The 23,670-nt window shown below is 42.5% G+C and overlaps 1 protein-coding gene across 2 annotated transcripts in view; it reads left to right on the top strand.

Moving 5' to 3' along the window:
• CREB5 (cAMP responsive element binding protein 5) overlaps positions 1–17,668 on the top strand; it is a 380,309-nt gene extending 362,641 nt beyond the window's left edge. For both annotated transcript variants that reach the window (XM_040965059.1, XM_040965060.1), the window contains 4 exons: positions 3,615–3,932; positions 8,222–8,449; positions 15,815–15,923; positions 16,785–17,668. In XM_040965059.1, the coding sequence (XP_040820993.1) occupies positions 3,615–3,932; positions 8,222–8,449; positions 15,815–15,923; positions 16,785–16,948 (819 nt within the window). In that variant the 3' untranslated portion in view covers positions 16,949–17,668. The remainder of the gene's footprint in view (positions 1–3,614; positions 3,933–8,221; positions 8,450–15,814; positions 15,924–16,784) is intronic.
• The last annotated feature ends 6,002 nt before the right edge of the window (positions 17,669–23,670 follow it).

Raw genomic sequence — 23,670 nt, 5'->3', positions numbered from 1 at the left:
TTAGCACTTTCAGAAGAGTCGCAAGCTGTTTGGAAATGACATGAACAACATTAAATGTGCCATCTACACAGCAGCTCAGGAAACAAGTATTTTCACTGCTTTCTTCCCTTTGAATAAGAGAGAGGCTAAGGCCTGCAGGGTGGGCTCAACCCAGGGCCTGGGGGTATCCTTGCTTTTTAAGAGGCCCCGATTTTTCATGCCTCCCTTTTCCTTCCCGATAGCAGGCAGATAATGATGTGCCTAGCGTGGTGTCTGGCACCTCGTCAGAGCCCAATAAATATTTGTCGAGTGAATAAATAGTTAAGTGGAATGTTATAAGCACTGCTTAGTGTTATTGTCTTGGCATGAAGCATGCAAGAATAGACTTGAGGCAATCAAGTAATTTCCCTTAACAGTACAAGCTAATTATTGGAGAGATGAAGATCTGGGCTGTGGTATTTATTTGTCGGGCTCCATTTGCTCTTAATGAAAAGGTGGAAAAGTCATTTGCAGCACTGAAGGGGACCGTGGAATGACCCACCCCTAAGCAGTGCTTCACTTTGCCTTGCCACATTTTCCTTGAAATGTGGCAAGACAAAGTCAGTGTGTGTTCCTTGTGCTTGTATTCATGGTTTCTGTCATTTTTCTGGAGGTCAGGTAGGTGTATACGTGTGAACTCCACTGGCAATGCTTTGTCAGCTCATCTGCCTCCAGGACTTCTGTCACTGCTTCTGCTAATCTGGATTGACTGCCCTGATCCAATGGGAAAAAGCTGTATGCTCACAATCTGCTTCAAAAAATGACTTTTATACAATAACTTTTTTTATACAAACTCAGGATCTGGGGGAGGAGACATAAAAAAAAAAACCCAAACAGAAATAATTTTTTTTTCTGTGAAATGACATGCCTTCCAACACCTTCACACCTACTGAGAGAACAGGCTTTCAAGAGAGCACATACCTGCAGAGGTAGAGCGTATGCCCATGGTTTCACTTTTCTTTCCATCTCACAGGGTTGTCTTGCAGATGAGGGCACTCCTGTTTGTAAGACATAGGAGGAGATCTGTTACATCACGAATGTTCAATTAATGCTACTCATTTGCTATGTTTAAAATTCATGTATTTTGCTTGAAAGACAGAGAAACAGGCAATGAGGTATTACTTATTTGTTCACTCCCCAAATGCTTAAAACTGCTGGGGCTGAGCCAGGCTAATGCTGGAAGCTCCATCCAGGTCTCTCCAGGATGAGTGGTGTGGACCCAAGTCCTTGAGCATCACCTGTTGCCTCCCAGGGGACCCATTAGCCAGAAGCTGGAATGAGGAGACAGGGCCAGAGCCAAGCATCAAACCCAGGCATCGTGAGATGAGAAGCAGGGGCTCCTATAGCAATGTATTAACCGTTACATCGACTATGTACGCCAAACTATGTAAGTAATATAGAAAGATGTCAGGTAAGTTAGTTTCATGACAAAAAGCAGAATATAAAAATTATCCTAGGAAGAGCTTGTGCAAACATATTCACAGTCCCTGGATATATATGGTTCTTACAACCGAGAAATGGGATTTGGGACTTTCAGGTAGCAGGTGGCTGGCTTTTACGCTTTCACCTAGTAGTTTTATAGATATTTTTAAAAATAAATTAAAAATTAAAAAATTTTTAAATTTATAAAAAGTTTATGGCTGTATAGCTTTAAAAAAACTACAAAGAAGTACTTAGACTATCAAAGACTATTCTATATGTTGATTTTTAAAATGATGCCAACCCCATATTTTTCTGTGTTTTCTCATCCTTAAAATCATACAGAAACTTTTCTTGGGGCAAAGTAACACATGTCTGAGGTCCATAATTCATTTGATTTTTCACTTCTGTTCTATACCATGGTCAATTTTTTTCACAAGGGAATTATTCTGATCTTATTATACAATTATTCTGTTTGTTCTTCCATATCTACATGTGCATGTTTAGAGCTGTCTGGAACACAAACAATGCATTTGGCACATTTGGGACTGACCTCACTGTACTTTAAACATTGCTTCCATTTTTTTATAATGAGCATTTTTATGAAAACAATGAAATCATTTCTAGCCACAGGAGAGGAGGCGTTTTTATTCACCTTTCTGTTTAGGAAACAACACCCTGCATCAAATCTTTCCCAGGGATTCCGGAAGCTTCTCTTCCTCTGGATGGTCTTTCTGTTGTGCGTTAGTTGTGGCTCATGAAGGAGGAGAGAAGATGGAGTGGTTTTGTTTCAGGAAGGGAAAATGCTTTTAAGTGATGATTACTTCATGCCTACCCTCCCTCCTTCTCTGCTCCCTCTGTGCAACTACAAATTTTGGTTAAATGAATTGGCATTTTCCAATTGTTTTGCTGGTGAAAATCATTTGTGTTAGAGCCATTCCTGTTGTTGAGGGCGAGAGCAAGGTGGCTTTGATTATCCTTTCAGGACCACTGCTCATGTTCTCAGTGACTGCACAGCACTCCCATCCATCAGATAAGATCACAAATCAGTAGGGAATGCTCAGTCTCCTCCTAAATACTTCATGAGACCCATGCAAGCTTGCCAGGCACGCCATCTCTGCCGAAGATACATTTCCAAGGAGTGAATGCATTAGACACTGCGTAGCACTCTGTGCCCCTTAGGAAAGGGTGCTAATTGCCTGTGTGGAAGAAAACACTGTTTTGCAGGCACCTAGACTAAGCTAAGACAGGGCTAGCAAACCGCAGCCTGTGGGCCAAATGTGGGCCACCGCCTCACACTGCGCAACCCTTAAGCTGAGAATAGCTTTTACATTTAAGCAACTGAGGAACAAAAATCAAAGGTATATGGCATCTGATGGTATCTGAAAATTATAGGAAATTCCAACTTTCTGCCGCTACACCAAGTTGCACTGGAACATACGTTGGTCATTCATTTCCATATTGTCTACAGCTGTATTTGAGCCACAATGATCCTCACACTACTGAAGTGTGAGGATCAAAGTCCTATCTTGTTCTTCCTGGAAGATGTTGATTGAACACCTGCTTTAGGTGTAGGTAACAGTTACCTGTGTGTGTGCCTCTTTGCTCATTAATGACTAATGTGTTTATCCTAACTATTTCTACTTCTCACTTTCTTAAAGTTAGATAGAAGTTATCATCATAAAACTTGGTCTACTGGGGAGCAGGACAGTAACAAATGGCAAAACCCTGAACATTGCCTGGAAACCCTGCAATAATGAGTATTCTCAAATTTGCAGCTATTACTTCCTCACATAAAAACAAATATTCTGCGAGGCAAAGTCTTTCATTCTTGAGATCCTTTCAAAACACAGTGGCATGTTCAAAGAGGAACCTACATTCACTGGCGTTATTAAATTGCTTGCTTCTATTAGATTTGTACAAGAATTTGACTCTTGATGGGATACATAGCAGGACATACCTTTTAGTGGAATGCATATATTGTGATAGGACATCCTGTGTATTTGCTGTGATAGCTGAATTTGCCATACCCCATTCTACCTGTCACAATCTGTGATGGACACCAAAGCTATTCTGCTTCCAACAGATGTTAATTGAATGTGAGTCACTGTGCCTCAACACGCCTGCTGTGTACATGACTGACTTCGGCTGTCCCCTCTTGTTCTGTTCTGTTGCAGAGGTTGAAGGCGGCCCTGACTCATCACCCTGCTGCCATGTCCAATGGGAATATGAACACCATGGGACACATGATGGAAATGATGGGCTCCCGGCAGGACCAGACGCCGCACCATCACATGCACCCGCATCAGCACCAGTCACTGCCGCCCCATCACCCCTACCCGCACCAGCACCAGCACCCAGCACACCATCCTCACCCTCAGCCCCATCACCAGCAGAACCACCCACATCACCACTCCCATTCCCACCTTCATGCACATCCAGCACATCACCAGACCTCGCCCCACCCACCCCTGCACACCGGCAACCAAGCACAGGTAGGCCTCTTCCATGTTCTCCTTGTCCCTTCTTGTTCTTGTTAACAGCACAATGTCTAATGCAAGGGTCATCGCAGCAGCCTTGTCTGACAAGCTCAGGTGTCCCTAACCTCCAAGAGGGCTTCGTTCATTGTCTAGGAGGTAAGCATTTCTCACAAGAGCCTATTAAACATTGACTTCTATAAAGAACAAACTGAAAGTCTCATGTAGGGTCAAAGGTAAATGTTAGGTCATTCCAAATCTGGGGGGGTTTTTTGATATTTTGTTCTATTTTTGTAGTATATTACAAAGTTAGACCTAAAACACATAATGCTAATCAGAGGATTAGGAAGAATTAAAGTGTGTGAGAAAAATACAAGTTCACCCAAACCCCAGTCCCAGCTTCTATGCTTTATAACATCATAAAGACTTTTGTCCCCCATAAAATGGGAAATACAATGAGCATCTTTTTTATTTAGATAGATGGATGTTAAGAAGTTCAAGGGTAGCAATTCAAGACAGACGCACACACAGGGGAAACGATGCTGTAGGGTGTAAGGTGCTGTGTGAATGGTGAAGAGAGGTGACTCATCTCCCGACTGTGAAATGCGTTGGAGGGAGCAGAGAGCCAGGCTCTGTCGATGCTTGGACTGTGAGGAGAAAGGCCAAATCCCAGGGGTGTAAAGTCACTGAAAGCAGCTGAGAACAAGCCAGTATTTAGACTAAACTGAAGGGACTTGGGGACCAGGCAGACGTGATGTCACTCAGTCCCAAATGACAGATGAGTCCCCAGTCGGGAGGGGATATTTCCTAAGTGCATGAAGGCCCTGTCCAAGACCTTTGCCAGCACTAGACCCTTTGAATCCTCAAGCAGGACAGGCTTTTGTCAGCTCCTCTTCCCTTGCCATAGTGCACAGTTCCAGCAAGCTGGGTCCCATGGTAGCAGAAGCTAGAGGATCTCCAAATAACACTATGCACCTCCAGCAGCTGCCATGGACCTAAGATCACACTCCTGGCAGCCTTCAGCCCTTAAGAACAATCCTACCCCCAATCCTGACATGTCCTAAATAGGGCTGTAGTCCATTCTTTTGAAAAATCCCCAGATGTGTTATACACAGCCAATAATAATGGAGCTTTAGAGTAAGGAAGTGTTTCTTTTCCACCTTTTCTGGTGTGTGACTGTGGGGTAACAATAACATACTAGGTCCATGAAAATCAGGTCACAGTATCTGTGTAAAACCCTCAGCACTGTCTTGACATGCTAGTCATGGTTCATTCCAAACCAAAGTAATTTTATAGAAGTTTAAACCATAGTCTAACCATAAAATGCTGTCTAAAACCTTACCTTTCGAGTGCTATTTTGTAGTAAAATGCCATACAAGGGATAAGTAGAACTACGAAGCCAAGAGTAGGCCAATCACTTCACACTGTGCTTATTTAGTATGGAAAAGAGCACCAAGGTTTGGTTGCTTTTATGGGCAAGTTATTACGCAAACAAGTTTAACAGTGCTTTGAATGTAAAAGCCATTCATTAGCTGAGTACCAATTAGCCAATTGCCTTCTGTTTCAAGTCAGTAAGTGGCCAATTGTATATGCAATTAGTTAATTGCTATTGTAATTAGCTACACAAACAGTTGCTTATTTATTCTATACTAAAAGCAAAGAATCCAGACTGGCCTGGTTAAAATTTGAACAAGTTGACTTACATAAGATTCAAAAATCTCACTCAAAGTATGAACTTGGCCAATTACTGAGGTCGTGTCATTTTGCTTCATAGAATGAGTTTTATCTGATAATTATATTAATAATGCGAGTAGATACTTTTCTGCTTCCTTCAACTGAGAATCTCATCTGTCATTGTGTAATTATTGATGACTGCTATTTTAAAGATTTATAGTGTACGTATTTGAAAGACCAAGATCATCCATCTTCTGGTTTTCTCCCCAAATGGCCTCCACAGCTGGACTAAGCCAAAGCCTAGACCTCCGTCTGGGTCTCCTACAGGAGTGGCACTTGGGCCGTCTGCTGCCGCCTTCCAAGCGGTAGAGCAGGGAGCTAGATAGGAAGGGGGCATCCAGGACTAGGACAGGAATATGATATGGGATGCCAGCATCTCAACATTGGCCCCACAATTTATTATTATTTTTGAACTAAAGTTTGAGTATCTATACCAAGAAAAGCTCATTTTGAAAAGAAAACTAACAGTAACTCAACCAGGCACATGAATTCTGGCTTCAGGATTACATCTGCCAGCTCTCCTAGCTTCTTATGATTATCCTACATATAAGGACACGGTTTCAAAGTCCTGGAGTCCCTTTGTGGCCAGCAGAAACAGTTTAGCTGATCTACATCTTAAACCCTGAATAGTACCAAGACCCATTTCTTACCTCTTTAAACAAAAGCACAAGTGAATAGGAAGATATGGTATCGAAAGAAATCTGGCATTGAAAGACAGATCTTTGCACTGGAGATTAAAGACCAGTTTTACCTAGAGTTGGCAATAGGAGATCACTAATTCACAATAAAGTAAAATGGTAAAAGCAAGAACAGCACGCAGTCAGCAAGTATCTCTTTATGCTGTGTCACTGTAGTAGCATCTAGAATGGACAAGAGATAAAGCTTTGCTAACACCACCCACTCAGTCCTTCACTAGTCACTCTAGTGATGGGAGACCTGAGACCACTGATTTGTTACTCCTTTACTATCTAGAGGAAATAAAGAACCACCACTTTCAGAAGCCACTTTCTCTTTAAATAAGATTACAAGATGTGATCCAAGCTCCGTCTTGAACTTATATCTTTGACAGTAACAAAGTTTGATACCGTTTGGGATGAAAATATATCACCGTGAGTCAGCTGATGTCAACCCGTAGCTGTTATCAGTGCCATTGCAGTCAGTCTGATTGATTTCAATCATGGGGTTGGAATGTGGTAGGAAAGGTTGTTGGGCTTCATTTTTCAAACTTTGTGCCTGTTATTTCTGTGGGTTAAATGTCTCTTGTAAAACAACTTTATAGGTATTACAGTCATAAACCTGAGTGACTGAGAAATGGGGGAATGAGGAGAAAAAAAAAAAAAACACCCAGCCTTTATGGAAAATGAAAAAAGAGGAAAGAGGAAAGTGCATTAGGGAAAGCATTAGGTGTCCAGACATATAAAGACTCAGTCGTACAAATTTCACAAGGTGCTGTGTGTCTGCCTCTTGGAGGCAAATAAAGTTCTATGTGTGGGGGTCTCCCCAAACCTTAGATGTTGCTGAATCTTGTGCAGACCTTACAAGGCATCCATAAGCACAGTAAAACTTTTTAATGAAGTGGTCAGCCACTCCTAGGATTTCCTAATAATGTAAGAACACAGCTAGGCACCACCACACTCATATCTCACACATGCAGCCTATAGCACTCCACGTTGTTTCCCCGGGTACAGACACATGCTTCCAAAGGCCCCACTTCCCCCTGGATCTCCACCTTGGAGCCCTAAGGAGTGAGCAGATCCTTCTGCCATCTGCAGGCCCAGTCCAGGTCTCTGAACCAAGTCTTATGCAGGCAGGATTGCAACTGCCTTCCTTGAGGGTAGGACATTTTTCTGCATATGACCAGTGTCTTGTCACTACTATGGTAATGACCCTGACCCTTCTGTGTTTACTCAATAGCTATCTATTGGCTACTTCAAATATTAAGTTTATTTATTTGAAAGAGCAAAAATGAATACAAATAACAGAGAGAGAGAGAGAGAGAGAGAGAGAGAGAGAGAGAGAGAGAGAGAGAGATCTTGCATTTGCTACTTTACTCCACAATGGCTGAGGCTGAGCCAGGCCAAAGCCTGGATCCAGACCTCCATCCCTGTTACCCACATTGGAGACAGAGGTCCAAGCATTTGGTCCATCTTCTGCTGCTCGACAAGCAACATGAGCATGAAGCTGGACAGGAAGCAGAGCAACCAGGACTCCCATCTGCACTCTTGGTGAGAAACCAGTGAAGCAGGTGGTATCTTAACCTAGCCCTACTTTAAAGTTTTTAAATCTGTAATTTAAAAAATGTTATGCCATAAAGAGGGGGGGAAAAATGTTTCCTCTGCCAGTGTTTGGCCAATACTTCAAGGAAAAATTCTCCTGTCTTCTCATGAGCCTACACAGTACATGTCAAATTAGAATATAGATTAGCACTCATCTTTCAGGAGTGTGACTTCATTTACTTTATTCACAGTGAACAAATTTGATGTGTTCACTAGAGCAGCTGATTTGCTATACTTTGCATTTTCACATTGGGTTTTCCCCAACCCTCCTCACCCACAACCTCTCTGTCCCCACAGGTTTCACCAGCAACACAACAGATGCAGCCCACCCAGACAATACAGCCACCCCAGCCCACAGGGGGGCGGCGGCGGAGGGTGGTGGATGAGGATCCCGATGAGAGGCGACGGAAATTTCTGGAACGGAACCGGGCAGCTGCTACCCGCTGCAGACAGAAGAGGAAGGTCTGGGTGATGTCACTGGAAAAGAAAGCAGAAGAACTCACCCAGACCAACATGCAGCTTCAGGTGCAGGCCACGGTCACTTTCTTGGGAACTCCAAAGGCCTTGGGCACAGCTGGTATAGCCAGCTCCACGGGACCTTGTTGACCTCTACAGTCATGCCACACACCTTACCCCCAGAGCCACTGAAGTCTTCTCATGGTGCCCTGTGAATTCTGGAATGCTCAACCCCAAATGACTCATTCTGTTTTCAGTCCATCTCCTTTAAGCAGGAGGACATGCCTGCTCAGTCATGGGGTAGGGTGCCTAGGCTCCCATCACTCTGAGATCTAAACCTTGCTTTGGCAATGCCTCACTGAGTTTAACCTCTCTGGCCCTGTTTCCTCATTTATAAAATGTGGGAAACCGTTTTATAGAGCTTCAAAGAGGAATAAATGATCTAAGGTATGCAAAGCAAGTAGCACCATGCCTAGCATGTAAGACGAAATATTCGCCTGGAGAACAGCCATACTTCTATCCAGCAGGGAGTTTGACTGAAGAAAATAGACACTCTAGTATAAACCAAAGCAACTCCCTCAAAGAAAGACAGGCTTTGGGGCATTACTCTATTTCCTAAATCTCACCTGAGTTGTGCTTTCCATGGGTAGCTTGACTGGGGACATTTTCTAATGAGGCCTCTTCTGTAAGTGTCAGATAAGGGAAAGAAAGTCTGGTTCCCAAGAGAACTCCAACAGACCTCAAAACACATCCATTCTGCATCAAGTGCTTCCCCTTCCACCAGGCAATTGACAGTCTAGAGATTAGCAGTCAGTGTGCAGTACTCAGTACTAGCCCAGCACTCAACCTAGGAATTCAGAGAATGGCCAGAGTATTGTGTAAAAAGGAGATGGCTGCAAGTAAGGGAAAGTTACACCTGTCTAGCTCAGAACACTTTGTCACCCTCTGCTGCCACCTGGATTTCTGTGCATCCCCAGAAAGGGCCTTGGAACAGCCAGTGTACAAAGTATATAAGCTATGCACAGGCTCAATATCTTGCATGAGGCTTTGCCTCGCCCTCAAGACATTTCATTCCATATGTGATAGAAGTGAACAAGAAACTCGTGCTGGAAAATATACAGAAATTGAATCAAGTAGGCAAGAATCCCCCTACTTGTATGCTACCAGAATGTCATATGGGTGTTGTTACTCCCCTTTCCATCTATCCCCTTCTGCTGACAAAGGGTCTAAAACATGAATTATTTGATAAACAACTAAGTTTCCCTTCCCTGGAGTGTCCAAGAATTGGCTGCCCACCCACTTGGCAATGCTATGACTTCAGGGAGTTAAGCCCACAGGGAATGGTTGTGCAAACACCTTTAAAGCCACTTGTAAAATCCTGGCAGGTACGGCAGCATCTGAGAAACTTTTAGGGAAATCATACATATGCATTTTGAAATACTGAGTCCTATTTCTATTTTGATGAATATAGGAAAAGGCAATAAGAATATCAAAGCATAATTTCACAGCCATCCTTCTGGTAAGGGCAAAGTTAAATCCTTAAAAATGAGTTCATGGGTGACGTTCTGTAGCATGCTGGTTTGCATGAACCCAGCAAGCACTACAGCAGTGGCTCTGCAGGGGTGGCAGTGGGTGACTGAGCATTTTCTAGTAGCTCAGTGGTCTGTGGGAGACTGATGGGCACACTCAGGTCTTCTTGGTGTTGGCATCATTGATTCCTGTGCATTGTAGAGTATCTAGCAGCATTGTTGGCCCCCCACTGATTAGATGGCTGTGAGATTGTGACAGTCTAGAGCTAGCCAGTTGTCTCCTGAATGGGAAAGGGGTGGTGGTGCAGAACAGACTAACATTGACAACCACTCCTCACCTGGGGAGCTGTCAGCAGCCAGCTGACATGTCACAGATGCCACCTGCTCTTTTCATTGGCTTTGACATGAGCCCTTTTAGCCTGACTCCAGGGCATCGACGTCTCAGTCCACGGAACCGTGTCTGGCTCACTGTGGAGGGCCAGGAATGGAAAGCAACCAGCTGACTTTGAGGTCAGATGTGATGATGATGTGGCATGCACACAGCTATGACTGCCTCTGTGGCGCACTCAGGTGAATTTATGCTAAGCCTGTTTTTGTAATAAAAACATTTCCTTGGAGTCAACATAGCTACAAAGATCCTAGCACTCTTAACTGTTCAAAAACCAGACAGAACTATGTAGATTCCTACTGAAGCCAATAAAAGGCATGAATTCTTTAGTTTGGTTGGTTTGGTTCGTTTTGCTTTGAGAGACATGCCCCAGGAAAGGAGGACCTCGACAAAGTCTGAACAGTTGGCCTTTTCCAGGCACTGCTTTGCTCCAGGGGGATTGAAACCTCAAGTGGAGCTGTCTGGAACACAGGCGCTCAGCTCCTGCCCTGCTGTGCTGGAGAGGGTGCAGCCGACTCGGCTACCTCTGAGTGACCTTTCCCTTTCACTGAAACTTTGTCCAAAGAAAAAGGTGTCTCTCTTGAGGCTGCTGCAGTGAGCCAAACTTTAAGTAAACAGAAATGGAAGGTGCTAAGCAAACAAACTCCAGCCAAACGGAATATCCAAGGTCTGGATGGCCAGTTGCCACTTTTGAGTTGTTTCCCAGCATAGAACCTTCTACCTAGGCTGCAGAGATTCGATTGGAAAAACCAGACCTAAGAAAACAAAATCAGACTCCCAGACTTCATTTCCTAATCTCACAATAAATAGCTGCCCAAGAGGTCAGCACAAGCGTAGGAAGGAATAGGGGGAAGCATTGGAATCCACCCAATTTGACATTTTACGGAGGGAGACGCCGAGGTCAAGGAAATGAGGAGTCTCCGTAAATGGCAGAGTGGGGACTCAAGTCTCCCAGTGACACAACCCACCACCTTGTGGCTTTCCATTCTACAAAGTTCTGAAACGTAAGGACTCCCCATTCTTTTTCGAAGCCACAATGACTAAGACCACTTCTCAATCCATCAGCTGCTGTTGTGGCCCTCGCTATAGCGTCAGGGCTTAGTAGAGGGTATGGAACTCATCTGGTCACCCATGAAAATAATTGCTTTTCTCTCTCAGTGCAAAGACACATGGTCAGAGTTGCTGCTGAAATTTTAGACACAAGAGCCCAGGTCTGAGACTTGGCAAAAGAATAGGCCAGATGGGAACTGTTGTTGAGAGATTCAAAGTCCTTTGTTGCACACACACACACACACACACAAAATCAAATTAGGTCTCAACTAATGTACAAAAAAAGAAAAACCTCTAAGGGGCAGGGGAAGGAGGTGTTATCATAGGACTTTTTGGGGAGCAAACTTCTATTTATGGCAAAGGCAATCTGAATTTGTCATATAGCAAGATAACATACCCAAAGCTCAACTTGGAAACTAGTTGTCTGAAGTGTTATTACAGTATTGACTATTGCTTTTAAGGCATGACTCCATCCTAAAGAGAATTTACAGATTTACAAGTAGATCAACTCAAACAGATCCATCTGATAGTCTGATGATGGTCACCAAGCAGCAACTGCTTATGAGTAACATACGCAAATGAGCTTAGACAACAACAATAACCAAAAAAAAAAAAAAAAAGTTGATCTCAGTAAAGGGATCAGTACTTGGCTTCTTTGGAATACTTGTTTGCAAAAACCAGACTATTATTATTTATCCCTACACAGGAGAATAAAGATATTAGTGGTTTTCTGAGTCATAAAGCAAGGTAATTCAGAGCAAGCCAATGTTTCCGGGAATCCTGGCTGTTATTTCCCTATTGGACTAGTGGGCCACATTTGCTTCCTTTCATGCATTTAAAAACACTTGCTATCTGGCCATTGTCCTCCAAAATGAATTCAAGGTGATTCTACTTACATTACCTTAAAAAGGAGTTTTACTTAAAATACAGGCTAGTCATTTGTGCATTCCCTAGACCAGCCAGTCTTTCCTTATGAAATCCCGAGGATGATTAAGCACACAGCACACCATTATCTTTGTTTCTCTAAAACGGGGGTTCTTGATCTTGTTGAAGCCAAAGGCCCCTGCAGATTCTGGTAACAGTTCTGTAGACTTCCCTAACAATGTGGACACACACATGGAGACGGCAAAGTTTTGCACTAAAACTGTGAAGGCCGCTTTGGAGTCTGCCATGATAGGATCTAAAGGTACCAAAGCTGCTACAACAAGCTCTCCTAGGAAATACAAGCCTAGTATTTAATGTATACAAGTCAAGATCGAATCCTTCATTAGACAGTGTGCTTTCTCAGAACCCAAAACACTGAATTAAAAAACACCTTTCTGGAAGGAACATGCAGAACTAAGCTAAGCAGCTTTGGTTGTGACAGCAGATTGGGAACTCAAGCCTTATTTATTTTAATTGCTATTTTGAGAGGTAGAAGTCACACAAAGCTCTCCCATGCACTACTTCATGCCCTAAATGCCTCCCATAGCTATGGCCTGGCAGGGCCAAAGTTGTGCCAGGAATACAAATCTAGGTCTCCCACATAAGTGGCAGGGAACAACCTACCTGATATATCAGTTCTGCCTACACAACTTGTTCCCTGATAGGAAGAGCAGAAGCTGAAGCTGGGACTTGAACCCAGGCACTCCCATGTGGAGCATAGATGTCGCAAGATACCACTTCCCTGCCAGATCAAGTGCTTCCGCCTCAAACCTTCTTCTCAACTTTCTGTTGAGAATTCCTTTGCCTATAGTCCCTTTATTTGGTTCTTAGACCCTCAATGTGTGTGCAACCTACACAGGAGATGTATTGTGCCCTACCAAGGATACTTACGGGTGTTCATTTTTTCCATGTTTACTTTTTATGTCTTTGCCTCTCCAGTAGATAAAGAAAAACATTCAGACAGAGATCTTCAGTCTGCTGGTTCACATCCCAATGCCTGTGGTAGCTGGGGCTGCATGGAACCCCATCTAGGTCTCTCAAGTTGGAGGCAGAGGCTTAAGCACTAGAGCCGTCATTCCTGTCTCCCAGCTGCCTTAGAAGGAAACTGGATTGTAAGCAGGGTTTCCAGGACTCAAACTGGCACTGTGGCATAGGATCCAGGCATCCCGAGTTGTGGCTCAACCTGCTGTGCTGATGGAATCATCAAGCATGTAGCATTAGGAAGCACATATACCTTTAAGTGGTCATCAATTGTCTCAGTACTCACGACTCCCACTTTCTTACAGAATGCACTGCCTTGGGTTCTAGCCCTACAACATACCAGTTTATGAATAGAACATCTTGTTATCCATTGATAAAATTCCACTCAAGTCAGACATTCTCTATAGGGCCTCACTAATGCCAGATCACGAAGTACACTGTTCAGAGCTGTGTTTGGGGCTCTTTTATAGCAAAACATTTACTACTGTGAAACATTTTGCAGTGCACCAAGTAGCATAGGCAGTAGATCCCATGTAGAAACCAAGAAAGTGGAATCCGGAGGGCTCTCTTAAAGGAGAGGCAATGAACACTTGGTGATCCCATCATAGCAGGAGAAACAAAAAGGAGCCTAAATGCATCCTATGCAAGCTGGCCAGAGGCACAGGAAAGCAAGAGAATCTGATTTTGTGTTTAATATTTCCCCCCAGTTACTATGTTATAGGTAGCAGTCCAGAAATGTGGAATCACTAACAACTGGAATTCCATTTTCTAAGAATCCTTGTCTCTAGTATCTGCATCTCAGAGCTCCTAATTCAGAGTCCAAGTGCCTGTGGTGGCTTCAGCCAAGTGTTGCTCTGTGATCCAAATGCAAACAACATGACATTTCACATGGAGCCAAATGCACACACACACACACACACACACACACACACACACTCTCTCAGTTTCCTGTTTTGCATCAGAAATTGCTTTCATATAATGTCTATGAGTGGCTTTCCTTCTCTACATGCTGTTCGAAGGAGAAGGAAAATGAGGAAGGTTATGGGAGTTCAGATAGGTGGAAAAATCAGACAGCACTGGGTTAGCATTTGAGGCTAAAATGCAGTGTCCTATACATAAAGTCGAGCCTGATTTGACAAAGTTCATTTGGAACGGTGACAAAGGCCCTTCTCAATCACTATCCTTGGGAGTAGGTGTCGTTCATTTTCAAGAACACTATCAAGTAGCAAAGCAGTTAAGGCATTTAATCTTCATTAAGGCCAATTTCTCAAATAAGCATTTCTTATAGTTCATAAGCAGAAAGAAAAAGCCTTTTTGTGTTTCTATTTCTATTACTCGGTTATTTATGTTACTATGTGTTTGCCTGTGATGTAGTTGAAGTGAATTTGAAAATGGGAGAATTTCATTAAAATGGGTTCAGTTTTTCCAAAACTTTATTTTTCGAGGTGATAAATACATGCCTGAAAAGCCAGGTTTATGTTGCAAGTGTAGACACAATGTAACGACAGCCACTGTTAAACGCCCTTTTCTGTATGCAAGCTGCCTGGCAGCTGCTAATGAATTGCGGCCAAAGAAAAGCATATGAGTTAGCGCAACTTCTAAATAGCTTACTGGAGAGAGTGCAGTTTACATTTATCAAGTGGAAGCACCGTGGAGCAAATGACCCATTCTGCCTCGATACTTGTGGACATCAGGTGCCCAGTCCATCATCCTGCAAAGCTATAAACATGCCTTTGAGAATTAGTAGAGGTCTGAGACTTTTTTTCTGCATAAGTAAGAGGGGGAAATGATTTAGAATGCTCAGAGAGGGAGAGAAGCTTATAGATTACAATGAGCCCCATGAACCCCTACACTGGTGAATTAATCTGGTTGGGGTCCCAAACTTCACTGCCATTTACCTTCTTGCCCTGCTGTCACCCCATCAGCATAGGACAGATATTCACATCATGTATGTCAAGCCTCTGGGTGATGTGGGCTTGTCAGTCAGTCTTTCTCACCTACAGCCATATGGAACTTCTTGGGGGTGGGGGGAAGATCTGGTGGGAAAACTGTCAATATTTCCAGGTTGCATTTCAGTCTGAAGCTACCCATCTTACATAAAACCGTCTGCACTGCTTGGGTTAGGAAATGCCTTCCACATGACTGCCTTGAGTATTTTATATTGATGACAGCAGCCCAAGGAATTTCATGCATTCTACCCTCCTCTTGCCATGAGTTTGCTGGAGCTCAGGTGCACTGTTACTTGTCAAGTATTACCCAGTAAGTCTGGAATGGGATTCTTTTGTGGTTCCAGAATCCAGCACCTCATGGGTGTGCTGTGACGTTTTATTAAGGTTCAGTCTTACAATTAGACCCAAAATTCTTCAGGAAACCCTTGGCAAATGTAAGGGTCAAATTAATGGCACATTAAAAATTTTTCAGGAGAATCTTGCTAGATAATTTTCTTAGACATTTGAATATAGCCACAAAGAAATATTTTATGGGGATAGTTTGTTGAAGGTATACAAGGCTCTAGGTTTTATTCTCTGGTCTTCTCAATGTGGCTTTAATGTTTCTTTCCAGAACGAGGTGTCCATGTTGAAAAACGAGGTTGCCCAACTGAAACAGCTGTTGTTAACACACAAAGATTGTCCAATCACAGCCATGCAGAAAGAGTCACAAGGCTATCTAAGTAAGTCACAAAATTTTTCATGTCCAGTGTTTTGCCACTAATTCTGCATTGAATTTAAGAGGAAAAACTAGTATGCCTAGGCAGATGTCACACTAGGTTTCCAGTGGCTTCCAGACTACTCAACTGGGTGTAATCTTTCTAGTCCCAAACACGATGGCCACTACCCCCTGCTAGTTTCTGGTCATATTTTCCCTGTCTTAACAATTGCAAAATCCTACCAAATTTCAGTTTTGCAGCCAACTGAGGCAAGAGTTTCTTGAGGCCATTTATCAGGAACTTGGAATCTTCTGGAATAGTCTGTGGGCTGGGGACCAGGCTTTGGGTACATAATGCCTCCATTGCCTCAGGATGCAGTGTATGCTCCTTGTGGAACTAAAAAGCTAGTGTTTATCCAAGTGGACCACTTCTCATAGACCCCAATTCATGCATCTAGAAGATCAAAAGATCAAATGCTAGTTGAGCATGGGGTGGTGGGAGGAGCAAGGATTCATGACTGAAGGTCAATTTATTTTCAAATAATTTTTTAGATTGAGCAACACAGATGCTCCCACCTCATGTGAGTATTTTTCCCACATTTGATATATGGCTATTGGAAAACACAGGATGGGCTAGTTCACATACCAGGCCTCCACCCTATCGAATGATTTTGCCAACCTAGAAAGCATGGCTTTGCTCGTAGCTCAACGTTGGGCAGAGGCATAGCTTGGTGACCACCACGGTTTGAAATTAATTTCCAGAAGCCCATGTGGGAAGCTCTTCTATTTCCAGTAAACATCTAATACCATTTGTTTGAAAGTGCCTGCCTCGTCTTCACAAGAGCGAGCTATACTGGGGTGTGTGTCTGTGTGTGTTTTCTCCTAGGTCCGGAGAGCAGCCCTCCTCCAAGTCCTGTGCCAGCCTGCTCCCAGCAGCAAGTCATCCAGCATAACACCATCACCACCTCCTCAGCGGTCAGTGAGGTGGTGGGCAGCTCCACGCTCAGTCAGCTCACCTCACACAGAACAGACCTGAATCCTATCCTTTAAAACATAAGGCTCACATCTGGCCTCTAAGAAGACCCAGCCCGTACCATGCATCCTTTCTCATAAGGGCATTTGTAGAATTAACTCCGACCTGGAAGACTCCTCAGCCCTTCAAAGACTGGCTTTCATTTTTATAGTTACTATGAAAATGTCGACTTTTATACTTAGTTATCTAAGAAAACACAAAAGGGAGTTATGCAATTAATATCTATCAGCTTGGGGAATGCTTTGGTGCTTTCCTCCCATTTTCTGGTACCAGTTACTTGTTTATAAACTGAACCTTGTCTGTATATAGTCATGGTTTCATTTTTATCGGCCCAAGCCTTTGCCTGAGACGAGGAATCGTGTGAAACCACAGCTTTTAAGCCAAAAATGAGGCATACATAAGTAATACAGATCCAAGGTAACTTTTCAGGAATCTGGTGATATTGCAATTCATGTCGACTTTGTGCTGTAATGGCACCAGAATCCCAGACAAAGCCTTTCCCTCTACTTTCTCTTTTACTAGAAAAAAAAAAAGATGCTAAGATCCACCAATATGCAAATAAAATTGCCAGGCATCTCAGTCCCTCTCCTTCCTCCTGTTGGTCCATCTGCTCAAACACCCAGGTTTCCTGTCCACTTCCAGTTTTCCTCAGGCTCCCCATTTGCTAAGCATTTTGCCGGACTCCTGTTTTACTGTTTTTCCCTTTAGCACTGCATGCAAAGAAAATAATGTTTAAAGGAAAAAAAAAAAGAAGTAAACCTCAAAAATGTGGACCTAGCATTAACCCACAGCTGGAGTTCATTCAACTCTTTGCTTTTCACAAAATAGTAACTGGGAGATGTTTAATGTGCCTGATTTAATGCTTTTAATAATCAGAGCAAATAAAAGGTGGTTGAATTACAGTGAAGCACTGTTAAATGCCAGCTGTGGAGACACTAGGTTGGGGGGGGTGGGGCGGGGTGCTCTGTAAGCCTCCATTGTGAGCCCAAATTAAGATGCTGGGCTATAACATCACACCCTTGAATTACAACGGGCTTTATGTGGCCTGTCTATATTGTTGAAAATCCATGCACTATATAAGTCAGAAGGGCTCTATTCACTCCACAGGTTACACTGTTGAATCATCAGCTGCTAATAGCCGAAGATTTATTATTATTATTATTATTATTATTATTTCTCTTAAGCCTATGGAACTGGCTTTGCCATTAGGGTGGGTGTAAGTAACCTGCAGAAACAAAGGACCTCCTGCATTTCTACGGGGTGCTGTCAGGCACCCGCCCCACCCCACGGCTGCTGAAGGAACCCCCAGGGGTCTGCCATAGGCTACCCCACTCTTCTCCATAATCCTGATGTCTGTTTTCAACAACTTCTGCAGACCTACCCATTTATAAAAAGCAGGAAGACCCCAGCCACAGTCGTGCCTCCTTCACACACAATTCACACACCATTGTGTTGTGCTAACCTTTTAGCGTCACATCTCAGATGACAGGGGCCAAGGTTTCTCAAGAGTGCTGGTTCTCATCTCCATATGAATGCTGTGTGTGTGTGTGTGTGTGTGTGTGTGTGTGTGTGTGTGTGTGTGTGTGTGTTTTAAAAGAACAGTATTTTGCATAAAAGGTGTAGCTTTTTATAAGAGTTCAGAAAAGGGAAGGATATGCCTGTTTCTCTTACTATGGTATAAGAATCTATTTTAAAGGAAAGGAAAAAGAAAACACGAGGGCTACAAAAGCATAATTTTTATACCTAGCTTCAGTTTTATCAAATAACTTACTTTTCAAAGCAATGTCTATCAACAGTCATTCGGGGTAGAAAGCGCTTTCAAAAGACAGTTTTGGGTGTTCAGTGAAACTTAGGACTTGGTTATAGGATCCAATACCAAAAAAAAAAAAAAAGAAAAAGAAAAAGAAAAAGGATTTTCTATTATGTTTTAGACAAACATCAGTATTTTAAATGAATTCATAGGGTTTTTTAAAATTGTTATTCCAGCAGCAATAGTCGTCAGGTTAAACCTGACTAGCTTCATAAGAAATATTTATTTTTGCTTATAGCTGTTTGGAATCAGAAATATTTTAAAAATTCCTTTCTAGGATCATCCACATATCTCCTCTCTTTCCCTGACTCGCCTCCACCCCCAGAAAAGGAAAAAGTATTGGAGTGTATGTTTGTTGGGTTTTTAAATTTTTAATTTGTATTTTGTTTTAACAAAGCTATTCTTTCTGTATTGCATGCAAAGCACTTAAATGGATTTTTTTAAAAGAAAAGTCCCTGGTAATACAAGGCCCAAGGGGGCGACCTACCCCTAAAATTCAGTTCAGCTTACTTCTCTTCCACTTCTTGATTAAAATAGTTAAACTGAAAGCCTCTGCGATGAAGAACTTGCCCGAGTTTTCTTAATTCAGCAACTTGACAGGTTGACTGATGTGCATTATATAGAGCTCAATTATGTCTGTTTTTTATGCTAAGTAGGCAAACCAACCTCACACGTTAGCAAGCCCAGCCTCAATCTATAATTAGAGTAAACCGTCTGCTTGTAAACCTCAGGCCTTTAGGTGTGTTCATTCACGGAGTGGAAATGCAGTCAGTAAAGGAAGCAGCCAGTTCTCAGTATTTCTTGAACTCCTCAGACAGACAGACTGGTGGGTCAAGTTCAACACTTGGGTTATCAACATTAGGAATTTCAGCTCAAGGTCCAACCTTCACCAGACCACAGAATAAATCAGTCTGCCTAAAAATTCCTTCTGGCCCAACACTTTAATCCAATATGGGAGACTTTTCCATCCTCCTCTCCCAACTAGTTACTGGGTCCCCCAGGCCTATTTTTATAAGTCCATGGTGACAACCTGGAGGTGTTCATCCTACAGAAGAGAGGTTGCTGTGCCACTGCCTCACCGCCTCCCTGATGGTTGCCTTCAAGGGCAGGCTCTGCCTCTGGTATTAAAAAAAAAAAATAGTGTCAGCACCCACACTCCCCACCCACACTTGCTGTGTGGGTGCTAACCACTTAGGTTCACTGGAGACCATCCTTCCCAGGCAGGGACTCCCTGCCCACACCGAGGCATCCACATTGTCTTGTTTCGTTTTGACACACTTCTTATCCATGATCCAGGACAGATCTGGTGAAAAACCCAGCTGTGCATGAAGGTAGTGATGTGAATGCCAAGTGATTTCATTTTATAGTCCTATACCTCTTCCGCTCACAGCAACGCATAAGCCACCAATGTGACACAGTCCCTGGGGAACAACAGACTGGTGTGCTGTCACAGCACAGGCTACTATGATCAGAAGGACTTATTCAAGACTCACTGCTCTTGGGGGCCTTAGTCTGAGAGGAGCATCAATGCTTTAGATTCAGGGGCCTGTTAAGTGAGTTTTAGCATGATAGTTGGGGTCCTCACTGAAACCTTAAACCAGCCACAGTAAAAGACCAGTCCTTGGCTCGGGAGTTTTACGCATCAATAACTGCTATAAAACTAGATATCCAGTGAGGGTACAATGTGCTTCTCTCTAGTTAAGAAAAAAACCATCTAAGAAAATATATAATGTATGTATGTGTGTATACAGTGGAATTCAAGGACCAAAGCAAAATCCAAACAGGAATCTATTTAGAATTTTAGAAGATATTTATTAATAAATGTTATTTTCAAACATTCCATTTGAACAATATTCTGTAGGATCTACTTTTTTTTTTAAAGTTCTTAGTCCATAATAAACTAGACTGGTTGTGTGTATTTTCATTTTTCAGGGTTTCAAAGGGCTCTTCTCCATCATTTGATAGATATATTTGCTTAGATCTCTGTGTGTACACCTGTCAAGAATTTTTATTGTTTTTAAATCTACATTCTGAATAGGTTTTTAAAAAAATCTTTTTTTCTTTATTTTAAAAATAAGCTTTTTCATTTAAGAAGCAGAGTTCTGCTAAAGGGAATCTAACTGGAACTGGAAGAGCTCTCTTGTAGAAGTGCACAGATAACTTCCACTCTGCTTCTCTCCTCCCCACCCAATTTCCTGGAATGCCTTGCACTATATTCAGTTTCCTTACTGCTTTTTATCCCCCCTCCCCCCCGCCACAAAGAAAATATGCAGTAGCTTTAAGCCATGCAATCTCCGTGATGCAGCAGAAACTGAGAAGGGAAAGAGAACAGTGCATCTCGATTTGAATACAACAGTGCCTATGTGAACCGTAGCAATTTAGGATCTCTGTTCTGTTTTTAAAATAATTTATATTTTAAGATTGCACTTTAGCTTTTTTGATCCCTTTCCAATTCTCATCTTTGCTTTCTAACTAACCTCTTCCTTGTCCTCCAACCTGTTCTTGCTCTTCTCTCCACTCCCCTGCCTTTCCTTCAAGGCTCTGAGCTGCACCCTCCACAGACCCTCCGCACCAGGCACAACTGAGTGCGTTCATTTAGCAGCATAGCAAAGACTTCTTTCATCAGCCTAGAAGAAGCCTGCTACGAGAAGTCCAAGAAGAGCCAGTACCCTGCGTGGCTTATTTCTTGATCCCTTTATCCATAGCAAGTTGATTTTTTTTCTAATATTCTATTATGCAACAGATGTGAGGCAGCAGCTAAGAGTTTTGTATCTCATTCTGCAAACCAAAGTGTCCTGATCAGGCCAGGAGACTTCACTCGCGTGCATTTGTGCGCATCTGACTGCTGTCCTAGCCATAGTTCCTTGGAGGCTGCTGAAATGACAGTGGCCCTATCAGTGTCATTCCTAAGTCTCAAAACTACAACGTTGCCTTGTACCATAGGGACAGCACCTCTGATTTACAATTGTAATCTAAGGAAAGAACACCACACAGAAGCAATAAACTTACAAGGAAAATCCCTATACCAAAACACACACACACACACACACACACACACACACACACACACACACACACACACACGATGGAGAAACCAAATGCCTGGCCCATCGGGTTGTGGACGTGTACAGTGTGTGTCTGCTCAAAATATCATACTATTTGTTGTGGAACTTTGCAGTGATGTAATGCTTGTAGCCAAATTATTTAAAGCCAAATCTCTATATATTTTTTCCTTATAAATGGTCTATTTTTTAAAGAAAATAAACAAACCTATTTAACCACAAGCTGAAGAGGTGAGTAAGGCCAAATTGCTAGCATTTGTTAAAAGATTAATACTCTTAAGTGGCGCTCTGATGCCTTTCCAAGTTTATCAGCAGAAAGAAATCAATAATTACCCAACTGTTATATTTAGAACATTTACAATATGTAGCTCATTAGAAACCAGAATCTAGAAAGCTCTGAAGTCACTTAAAATCTTTTTTTATATTGAGATTCAAATTATAGAATTTTTTTTAAAAGATATAATCATTTAGCCTCAGGACTGAGAATGTGGAACCTGAATTAATTAGCTTTAAATACATCATTAGAACTTTATGTACATTGTGCTCATTAGATTCCCGTTTGCTCTGGGAAAACACCAATACGAGACACTACAGGAATTAAGGAAAGGTATCAGGAGTGCCGACAAGAGGAGACTTCAGGGCGAGGAGGAACTCTTTCCAAGCAGCCAGCCAGGAGATAAGACCTACACCCCTCATCCCTCCTGAATTCTGCTAAGTCACACCTCACCAGGAGTGCTGCCTTTGAATTTGTCTTGAGCAAACCTGAGCTTGAACCGTGCTCCCTGGAGAGGATGAGGGATTAGCATCTTCTGAAAAGGCACAGAAACATACTTCAAGCACCATGTTCTAAGAAAATTGGATTATAGCTAGTAGCAAAAATATAATGGCAAGGAAAAAGTTCAGCATTGTCAAGAGTGTTAACTAAGGAAGTCCCAAAACAAAATAAATAAAATAAATAAAAAGGTGCTGTCACTCTAAGTTCCGGACTTGGGGGGTATTTGTATGGAAGAGCAAAACATTGGTGTGTGTGTATGTGTGTTTGTCTATTTGTAAAGCAAAACCACCTTCCTTATTGGAAGGGGAAAAACAAATTTGGGGTACATACATGTAAATACTTGCTACAGCATTTAATATGTTTAATTTTATGTTAAGCTTTCCGTTGCATCGTGAACACATTTATTGTTACCAATGGACAATGAACTCATTAAGACTGTTTGACTAGGTCAGATTTTTACATCTCTTTCTAGCAAGAAGAGACAAGATTTTGTGCATTTGTACAAATGTTAATATCACTGCAATTCCAATATAATAAAGCACTCAAATGCAAATAATATACATAGCCATTGTGTGATTTGGGGGTGGGGATGGTGACACATGTTCTTTATGTGGTCACAGTCACAGTTTGTAAACCAAAGCTTACAGGTCTCCATGATCTAGGAACAAAAAGATATTTTCCTCTTCCTAGATCACTCAAGTACCACCACCTCTTCCATCTACGTTCCTTCTACTTAAGGAGAATTGACGGAAAGGGACTTGGGAATTTGTAGTCTCACAGTCAATAGAGTCAGCCTCCAACTTCCAGTTGTGTCTGAGAACCAAGACTCAGACCAAGACACATCTGGTTATTCAAACAATCAATTCCTGGACCACTCCCAATGAAGTCTTAGCCCCTTTAAGTGCTCTAAACATTCCTGGACCACTCCCAATTTTGCCTTTCTTTATTCCTTTTAAGACACCCTGATCATTCTTTTACACCGAGTACGATTCTGACCACCATTTAACCACAGTGCTATCATTATGTCCTCTCCAACCCATCAACTTCTCCAACCTGCTTTACTGAAAGCATCTCCAAACCAGCAACCAGAGG

This window comes from Ochotona curzoniae, unplaced genomic scaffold, assembly GCF_017591425.1.
Source record: "Ochotona curzoniae isolate NIBS_2020 unplaced genomic scaffold, NIBS_Ocur_1.0 scaffold_3835, whole genome shotgun sequence".
NCBI lineage: Eukaryota > Metazoa > Chordata > Mammalia > Lagomorpha > Ochotonidae > Ochotona > Ochotona curzoniae.
This window is presented reverse-complemented; position numbering and strand designations above follow the sequence as displayed.